Here is a 10,817-nt window from a genome sequence, read left to right on the forward strand (position 1 = left end):
ACTAATCTGCCCCCTGTCATTTACCATGAACACCCTAATTAGAAGTGCAGTAAATGATTAGACTTCATAAACTTGTTGGCAGTAAGGCATTCAAAGAAATACAAATTTGCTGCTTGAAAGTAAAAAGGGACTCTTAGTTCCCTATTCTGTAGTTTTTCTTAAAGCTGAATTTCAGCCTTACCTTCAGTCTAGCACAGTCGTTACAGGCTGCCCTCCGGTGCTGAAAGTGATTCCTCTCTCCTCAGTCAGCATTATAAGCTGCAGCAAGTTAAATAGAACCCGTCCTGTTTCCATTCTGGAGGATGTCTATCTTCAAACCCAGGGGTCTCCCAACCTTCCAAACAAAGGGCCATTTTACTGGCCTTTTAAACTTTAGGTGGGCTGGATCTCGGCCAGTGGGGGGGAGGGGTGCTAAATACCTCTGTCACTAGGAGTGAACCATGCATTAGACTTGGTGGTCAGTGAGAGTAAAAAAAAAATAGCATAGCGCCTGTGCTCAGTAGTCATTGGTATTAGTGGGAGGAATAGTGCTCCATTGCTGGTGTTAGAGCAGGGAATAGTGGCCACTGTTGGCGTCAATGGAAGGAATAGTGCCCCATCATTTGTGTCAGTGAGGGGGGGGAGGGGGTAATTATGCCCCATCATTGCAGTCAGTAGGAGGAATTATGTCCCAATATTGGTGGTGCCTCATCATCATTGTCAGTAAGCAGAATAGTTCTCCAAAGGCTGGATAAAGGTCTGAATCCATCCCATGGGCCACCGTTTTTGGGGACCACTCAAACCCTTTCCTCCACATCTCTTCTGTCCCTGGCCCACCACTTTTCATTAATTGGATTTCAGTTCATTCAACCATGGAGGCTCAGCATCACGTGTAGATGTTAAGCTAGGGCAGTCTGCCTACAAATACAGCCATTTGAGGAATGCCCAGTCCTCCAGACTGTCATGAATGATAAAGTGCAAAGTGAATAAAGAATCAAAGTTCAATAAAATAGTGTATAGAGCGAAGTTCATTGGTGATCAAATGCAGTGAGAATATATCTTCTCCAGTATGAACCACTATCAAAACTGGGGGGTACACCACTCTTGACAAATAAAACTGTTGGAAGCGCATGTAGCAATGCACACCAAAGGCACCATTCCTTTCTGTAGGCAACTAGGGCACTGCATGCAACAGCACTGGGATTTTGGGTGCAATCACCAGCAGGAAGTTTTTTCACTTTTTTTTTTTTGAAGAATTGCATTTATTTTTATGTTTTATTATGCTAATAGCCTGGGCTTGCCTCCACTCAGTTCAAACCGGACACATATCAGCAAACTGCATTGCAAACCTCATAAGCAAGGTGGACAGAAACAGACCATGGTGTAGTAGATTTTATTAAAATAACTCAATTTGCCAATAAAATAAATAAAAAGTGTGTACAATGATATTTTATACTGTAGATGATATATTTAAAGTCTGTGCAATTTTACATTGAGAAAGGTTATAATTAAATTGTTCAATTTTCAGATGCAGCTTTTCACAGATTGGTGCACCTCTTCCCATCTTTACTTCTGAGACACTCTGGGTATAAACAGAGCATCTTAGAGAGTCAACCATGTTACTGACCTGCTGCCAATTAACCTAATTAGTTTCAAAATGTTATTCCAGCTCTTCCTTTTTAGTACCAGTTACCAGCTTTTTGTTACCCTGTACCAACTGTTTTGAGATATGTTGCTGCCATCAATTTCACAATGACCTTATTTTTTTTCCCCTAAAATGGTTAGCTTTGTCTGTTTAAACATTTTGATGTGTTTTGCAAAACTCATAAACCCCTAGTGTGTGTGCGTGCGCCCATCTGCCTCAACATTATGACCACCCACCAAATCCTGTTGAGGCATGGACTCCACTAAACCTCTGGCACCAAGCTGTCAGTAGCAAGCATACTTTCAGATACCACGATTCTTTAAACTGATCTTAAAGTCTTGTGTTTTTTTTTTTTTTTTTATAAATAACAAACATGTCATACTTGCCTACTGTGCAGTGGTTTTGCACAGAGCAGCCCGGATCCTTCTCTTCTCAGGTCCCCTGCCGGCGCTCCTGGCCCCTCCTTCTTGTCGGGTGCCCACATAGCAAGCAGCTTGCTATGGGGCACCCGAGCAGGCGAGGTCCCGAGCCACGGCTCTGCCTGTCTATTTACGCATGGCCCTGCCCCCTCCCTCTCCTGATTTGGCTCAGTGGCTGTGATTAACTGCTGCAGGAGTCAATGGCTCCCACTGCTGCCTCAGCCAATCAGAAGTGAGAGTCCCTGGAGAACCGAGGGTCTCATGGACATCGCTGGATCGGGATGGGCTCAGGTAGGTGTTAGGGGGACTGCTACACACAAGATTTTTTTACCTTTATGCATACAATGCATGAAGGTAAAAAAAAACTGAACCTTTACAACCACTTTGTTCTGTAAGTTGCCAGGTGGGTCCTCCATGGATCAGACTTGTTGTTCCAACACATCCCAGAGATCCTTAATTGGATTGAGATCTGGAGGATTTGGAAGCCAAGTCAGCACCTCCAAACTCATTGTCAAGTCTCCTTCTTCCAAGAATGGTTTGAGGAACACAGCAAAGTCACCTTTTTCTGTTGCTTCGTGGTTCAATTTTGATGCTCACATGTCCATTATAGGTGCTTTTGGGGCAGTGGGGACACCCTGACTGGTCTGAGGCTACGCAGCCCCATACACAACAAACTGAGATGTACTGTGTGTTCTGACTCTATCAGAACCAGCATTAATTTCTTTAAGCAATTTGAGCTACAGTGGCTCTTCTATTAGATTGGACTTCATTTGCAAGCTTTTACTCCCTACATGCATCAATGAGCTTTGGCTGACCATGCCCCTGTTAGTGGTTCGTCGGTTTTCCTTCCTTGGACCACTTTTGGCAGATCCTGACCACTGCAGACCAGAAACATCCCACAAGAGCTGCAGCTTTGGAGTTGTTCTGATCCAGACATAGTCATCTAGCCATTACAATTTGGCCTCGGCATCTGCAAGTGAACATGTTGTCCCTGCAAAGATGCCATTGTAACCAGATAATCAATGTTATTCACTTTACCTGTCAGTGGTAATAATTTTATGGCTGATTGGTGTGTATGCCCACTGTAGGCGCTTTTGGGGTAGTATAGACACCCTGAGTAGTGTCCACATATATATATATATATATATATATATATATATATATATATATATATATATATATATATATATATATATATATATATATATGTGTGTGTGTGTATAATATATATCTATCTTTTTTAATTTTTGTTTCAGTGTTCTTAATTTCCATCTTGTGCCAACAGGAAAAGAACAGTCTTCCATGGAGCTGCATATGCTCTCGGTTCCCCAAACACCTCTGGCTTTCATCAAAGAGTCCAGTTCATCCAAGCACGGTGATCACCATCATCATCATCACCACGACCATAAGAAAAAGAAAAAGAAGCACAAACACAAGCATAAGCACAAACACAAGCATGACAGTAAAGAAAAGGAGCGGGATCCAGCTCCCTTCTCCAACAGTCCTGCCAGCGGCCGCTCAATCCGTTCCCCCTCACTCACTGATTGAAAAGAAAGCTGATCTCTTCCTGCTACACAACACTTCCCTCGGTGGACCATTACCGGAGTCTAGTCCATCATTGTGAACTGGTGCATCGATTTGACATATGACTGTCATTTGTTTTCACAGGCAGCAGGTTGAACAAAGCTGCTTTCTCATTGTCTAATCCTGTCCGGTTCTAGTCCGTCCACAGGGACCGAAGCCTAGAAATTCCCTCTTGCAATAACTGCCAGAAGTATAAACAGCCACCTCTTAGTTTTACAGAAAAAAAGGCTTTGCCAGCATTTCAGGGCTGTTTTAATGCCACAGCTCCATCTGACACTTGTATTAATGTGTTTTAGGGTTACATGCACACAGGTGTCAATTACCAGCATTCTTCAGTGCCCAGGAGGTACAGGCACAATGTCCAGCCGAGCTGCCAGCAGCCTGTAAAAATCTATGGCAGGTTGAAATATGCGGCGGCTGGACATTGTACGAGTAGTACCCGTGTTTTGAACCATATCTATTCAAGGAGGTATTCCCCAAATGCATTCCGGGCATACATCCTAGAACACTAGTGATCCTAAACACGAGTACTGCTTGGTACAAAGTCTAGCCACCGCTTGTCATAGATCTGGACAGGCTACTGACAGCATGGCTGGGTGCTGCACCTGTGCCTCCTGGGCACCTGAAAAAAAAAAACAGGAGATGACACACACAGGGGCCAAAACATCTGTGTGCATGAGGCATAAGAAAACAAAATGTCTATCTTGTGTAAACTCTTAAACATTTGACAACCTAGGACAAGGAAGAAGACGTGTGCTTCCCTTGATGACTTTGTTTACAAAAGGACAGGACTTTACCGGCCTTTAGGACTTTATACACCAGTAAGCATTGTGTGGGCTGTTACATCATGGCTGAAACAAGTGTCAAGGAAGTGGCTTATACATTGTAACCAATAGTGATTTGTTGTTATAAGACACATACCTCCTAAGGAGGCATTTTTCTATACACACTGTTTTGTGCTGTGTACGTCTATATGGACTGAGAAATACATCTCGGCTCTCAATAGACTGTTTTACACCTTTTTTATTACCTAAAGATATACATTTTTAAAATGATTCTTTTTTTTTTAATTTTATTTTAATTAGTCCATAGTCTGCAATAAAAATGAGAATCATGACATATCGTGCTATTTTATCATGAAGATGGTTCAAATTGCCTCTTGAGCTAACCCTGACCATACACGTTACCGTCTGATTGTGCAAGGTTGCCACAGATATATCAATATGATCATTCAGTATGACTAATCTGATCAGATTTACTTTACAAACCAAAGACCGCCATTCAATTGATTTAGAAAGATCTTAATCATTTTTGACTGTGCTGTGTCAAATTGCTGTGGTAGAATTTAGTCGACTGCATGTGAACACTTGAACAAGTGTGTGTTTGTGTGTATGGCAGAATACTGATCTTAAAGGGGTTCTAAAGTCAGAAGGTTTTTTTTACCTTAATGCATTCTATGCACCCTGGGTGCAGCCCCCTTATACTTACCTGAGCTCTATCTTGATCCAGCGATTGTACATGAGAGCAGTGACTTTCTCAGGTCTCTGCCTTCTCATGAGGAGGGAAATCTGTTCTGTGTGTGAATGGACAATGTCCACAGGAACGTGGCTCGGGAGCGAGCATGCCTGTGTGCCCTTATAGCAAGAGGCTTGCTCTCCCCCACTCGATGGGGGGAGGAACCAGGACCTCTGGTAGGAGATCCAAAAAGAAGAGGATCGGGGCTGCTCTGTGAAAAACCATTGCACAGAGCAGATAAGTATAACATGATTGTTATTTTTTATGTATTTTTTTAAATTTCTACCTTTTTTTGTAGATTCGCTTTAAAGCAGAACTAAAGGTGTATATACTTACCTCCTCTATAATGAGCTGGATCCTGAGTTGGCATCTTCTCCAAGTGGCAGCCTTTAGGCATCTCCATTGGCCAGGATAATGTAACTCCTGTGTACATGCAGGAATCAGTCATACCGGCACACAAGGACCGTGCTGGCGATGTAAGCTGAGTGCGTGTGCGCAGCTCAGTTTACATGTCATGAAAGACTCTGAGCAGGCAGGAAGGTATCTCTTATGTAATAATTGTAAAATGACTTCAGAATTAAGGCTGGATTCACAGCACACAGGAACAGGGTTGAGGCTGTTAATCTGCTGGAGGTCCCTCTCCGTCACCTTTTTTTTTTTTTCTTTTTTTTTTTTGTGGTGTCAGGACAACTTGTCAGAAGTGATTTGTGATGATAGTGGAGGACGAAGCAGCAGACGTAACTGACACTTAGTGCTCTGGATTGAGACAACCACACAATATAGAGGGATATAATTTTTGTTTATATTTCATGTCTGAGGTTTGCTTTAATGTACATCACAAACAAGCAGATAAGAATACTTTAATGCATAGTATGTCTCTTCTGCATAATAATCCTGCCTGTTCATAAATATACTGTATATTTATTAAGTAACATTCCATGCTAATGGTGTTCACTTTAATAGGTTGGAAGTGATTGTTTACATATGTATTGTCGATTGATTTTTATTTATTTATTAGTTACTTATATAGTGCCATCAATTTATGAGACATATATATGTGTGTGTGTGTGTGTGTGTGTGTGTATTTATATATACACACGTATGTATGTATGTACAGTCCTTACCCTCAAGGAGAGTACAGTCTAAGTTCCCTAACTCACATTCATACACTCACATACTAGTTGATATTTTCATTTATTCGCAGTAATGTGGATGTGTTGCATAGATTCATATTGTAGTATGTAGCTCGTTTATGGTGACTGCTACCTTATTGATCACAAACAGCTACCATTAGTTTTCATTCTACGACTATGTAGTATAAGGGTCCACCCATTTGGATATAAATTGAATGACTTGTTTAGTCCCTCACATTTCTAAGTATTGGTACATGTAAAAGAGAATCCGATTTATAGTGTGTATGACAGGTTTAGGCCATCTAGATCATTCACAAGGAAAAAAATTAAACTAAAGAGGTAGTGAAGAACAGAAAAGAGTAGGAAAAAAAAAATTGATCTCTATGCAGAAATAATGTTTTTAGGCGTCATTCTGATCTGTACACCTGTGTAGAGGGCCATCTTCATCTGTGCGGGATGCCCAGGTGTTCTGTGCAGCCCCATGCAGGCAGCCTGTTGAAATCAATGACAGGCAGGCAGACGCATGGATCTCCAAGTGCACTCCAGACTGTACATCCATGTGGTTCCAATGCAAAGCCTGAAGAATAAAATTAATTCAGCTATTTCATCTAAGATTTGGTAAACTGGAATATAATAAATGTTTGCTTTTGGGTTTAATACCGCTTTAATGTCTGATCTGAGCAGTTTCCATTGCCCGTGCTTCAGCAGACATAGGGCTGTTGGGAATTCTATGTAAATAATATGGAGGGCTGTTAGGGACTAAGAAGAAAAGGGTTGCCACAATAACATGTAATATGCACTTCCTGTCCTTCAATGACCCCTAATTCCTGACCCTTCTCAGCATATTGGCACATAACAGAGGGCTGCTGATCCAATATGCAACAAATAATTTTACATCTCTATATAATATAATTCTCCCCGGAATGTGTGATGGTCCATCTCGGGGGTACGCAGTGAAGCTACATCATCCTTGCCAGGGTGAGGAATGAGGAAGTTGGAGGAAGCACCCGCTGAAAAAGGTACTGCCACCAAATTCATAAATTCCAAATGTATCGTAGGGAAAGAGCAAGGTTGGAATTATTATTATACAGTATTTATATCGCGCCAAAAGGTTTGCCCAGCGCTGTACATTATAGGGGGGACAGTACATGAGACAATACAGTAACAATACACGAGGGGTTCGAGGGCCCTGCTCTTTCGAGCTTACAATCTAGGAGATGATGTGAATGTCCTATATTGTGAGTGAAGGTCAGATTTAATAGAATTACTCCCTCACTGGCCTGAAACCCTCCCGACTCTAGGGACATCTCACCGCTCTGACTAGCAAGGGAACAACTTCATAGCAAAAGTTAAGTGGTCTATTAAAATTTTTAAACGTGCGGCAACAGCATCACTTGTGTAACGTGGGCCATATGTTGTAGCTTCTTAAACAGCCAGTATTTCAGGGCTTTGAAACTGATTGTATGGCTCAGAGTGGCAAATGGGTGATTTTGGGTAAAAACTATTTATTTTATTGTACTCCAGAAACTACAAGCGATCATAATTAAAATGTACCTGTGCTTTGCCCATGCTGTCTCTGCCCCCTGCTCATTTTTTACCTTCCAGTCTGCCAACTTCAGACCAAAAGACAGCAGATTTAATAACTGTGTTGCACCAACTTCAGGCACAAGGAGTGGTTGTACCAGTTTCATCAGACATAAGTTTACTATTTGGGCCCTATTAAGAGTCCCAAAACTGAATCTAAATTCTTTAAAGAGATTTCTTTGTTTCCCAAATTTCTGTATTGGGTCAACAAAATCTGCCATTGCCTCTCTCAAAGGAAATTTCCAGCATCAGTAGACCTACAAAGATGGATATCTGCACATATTCATCTTCCCCTTGCCTAAATCTTTTCTGTGTTTTTGCTCTGGGAGACTAACTCTTCCAATTTGTAACATTGCCATTTGGGCTTGCATCTATACCCCAAGTGTTCACAAAAGCTTTTGGCTCTTCTGTGGACACAGTGCATTCATTTCACAGGTTACCTTGCTGACCTCTCGCCGAAGGACTCTTTAGCCACAACCTTGTCTGCCAACATCGAGAGGACGATTCCGTTCCTTCAAACCTTTGACTGGATAACCAGCTTTCCAAAGTCTGCTTTTCAGTCCTCACAGCATCTGGAGTACCTGGGTCTAACCTGGGACACACTCTAAGCCAGATTTGTCCTTACTTAGAACGTTTACTTCCCTAAGGTTACACCACATGAGGATATTGGGCTTTATGGTAGCCTCCTTCAAGTTTCATGCCAGGTTTCTTCAACATGCACACAACATGGAACATGTAAATCCAGTCCTTGGATCATCTGATGCTTCTATCCAGTCAGACAAAGCTCTCCCTGGATCTCAATCTCTGAGTGGTTTCTGACAAAGATTTTGAAAGATCACGGGATGCAAAGGTGGGGAAAACCAGATGTGGACATCTTGGCTTCTAGGTTCAGCAAGCAACAAATTTGTAGCCAGAACCAGGGGTCCACTGGCCTTCACAGTGGATGATTTGGTGATTCCTTGGGCTCAATTCAGACAGGTTTACGTCTTCCCTCTGATGAAGATTCTCCCTGGACCAAATTTGCCCAGAAGGATGTGGTACATGAACATACTAAGACTTCTGCCAGATATGTCTGACCTCTTCCAAACAGACCAGACATACTGGCTGAAGGTTTCTATTCCATATTGCTTCTCACTTGCTGGCTCTAAAGGTATGTCTGTTGAAACCCAAGTCCTAAAGGATAGGATTATTTCTGACTTTGTTATACCCAACTTACTCAGAGCAAGAAAATCCAACAACTGCAAGTGTTACCATATCAAATGAAAGGCTTACTTTGCATGGAGTGATCACAGACAGCTGAACCCTGGGGAATACTCTATCACATGTATTCTGACCTTTACTCAAGGGTTTCTGCTTCATTCATACTCTTCCAGAAGTCTCTTGCCTAGCAATCCCTAGTCAAGGTTTTTCTTCAGGGAGTTACTCATATAAATCCCCCAATTCAAAGCACTTTGTCACCTTGAGATCTCAACCTCATGCTCTCTTTCCTTCAAGGATACCCCCTTTGATCCAAAGGTTGCCTTCCTAGTCTCCATTATATTTGTTAGATGCATTTGTAAATTGGCAGCTCTTTCTTGTAAATAATTATGGCACCCATCTGATAGGATGCAGTCATTGGTCACCTGGTTCAATTGATTTTAAAATCAACTTTTATTGAACCAGGTGGCACTTACAGGGCCTTCCACAAGCCTAGAGCTGGCCATACACAGATTTTTTTTTCTGTTCAGTCTGCAGATCCCTCCATCCACACTATACATTGTGGATGGATGAATCTCCTGCTGCGGCTTTTACATTTTAACAGCTGGCCCCACTAGCTTCAAAACACCCAAACAGTAGCTGCGTCTGATAGAATGGCTGAAAATTTTCCATGCAGCTCCTTTGGGAAGGATGTCGGAAAGGGAAGCTGACCCTCTTGATGCTTGTTCCAGCTGAGCATACACTTCAAATGAAAATATTGCAGCAGTGTAGTGTGTGAGTGTTAGCATTACAGCTTGCCCTGCGAAAATAGAATTGATTAGACAGTGAAATAAATATTTTTGATATTTTACACTTTAAGGCTCCATTCACGCTTGTGCAACTTGTCATGCAACTTTGGACACTGTCATACTCCATGTTTTTCAATGACAACCATTCAAATATGTACGATTTCACGTTTTTCAATGACAACCATACAAACATGTACGATTTCATGTTGCAGCAACTTCAGAGTAGTTCACGCCCTACTTTGGTACATGTTTGAAGCACCTTGAGTGCCATAGACTGCAATGTAAAACCTTCAAAAGAGGTATGAAAGTTGCATCTGAATGTTATACATGCAACAGTTGTCCATTATCATTAATGAAAGCAAAAGTCGTATCCAAGTTGCTCCCATCGAAAGTTGCACTCCAAAGTCGTGCACCATAGGGGTCTTACAAATGTGAATGGAGTCTTAAGGAAACTTGTAGAAAGGAAGTATGGAGGTAACCATTTCTAACTTCATTCCAGTAGCTTGGAAACTAGCAATTTTCAGAGTAGTGGAAATTAGCTGTTGGAAAAACATTACTGTCACCATGAGTTACAAAGCTTACAACCTTTTATGAAGATGCTTCTTGTCAATAGTTTTCATTGCTGATGTGTATGGAGTAGATTGCCATTACTGTTTTTTTTTTCACAACATCATTGCCATACTGAAACATTTACTTTCTACTGTAAGAATTTCATTACATTCTTTATCACAATTTGGAAATGCAGAACTACATAACTCTCTCTTCCCTTCTTTTAGCTAACTGAATATTTTATTCTTCGGAGTTATGCATTGTGTGTTGGCCTAAACATTGAATTCAATTAGTTGCAACAAAAGAAGTTTATCTGGCTTATCTTTCTGTTCTGTAACTTTAAATGCAGATAGCCATTAGAATGTTTTTTCTGTTTGTTGCTGTATATGGACTTTGTTCAGACTATTACAGTCACATTTTTATG

General features: G+C 41.4%; 1 protein-coding gene across 2 annotated transcripts in view; it reads left to right on the forward strand.

The window, feature by feature from the left end:
- TAF2 (TATA-box binding protein associated factor 2) overlaps nt 1-4,744 on the forward strand; it is a 128,646-nt gene extending 123,902 nt beyond the window's left edge. For both annotated transcript variants that reach the window (XM_089659051.1, XM_089659052.1), the window contains exon 26: nt 3,329-4,744. In XM_089659051.1, the coding sequence (XP_089515177.1) occupies nt 3,329-3,591 (263 nt within the window). In that variant the 3' untranslated portion in view covers nt 3,592-4,744. The remainder of the gene's footprint in view (nt 1-3,328) is intronic.
- Nucleotides 4,745-10,817: the final 6,073 nt, after the last annotated feature.

The sequence above is a fragment of the Staurois parvus genome, unplaced genomic scaffold (assembly GCF_062004578.1).
Source record: "Staurois parvus isolate SC_StPar_1 unplaced genomic scaffold, SC_StPar_1.0 ptg000030l, whole genome shotgun sequence".
Classification (NCBI taxonomy): domain Eukaryota; kingdom Metazoa; phylum Chordata; class Amphibia; order Anura; family Ranidae; genus Staurois; species Staurois parvus.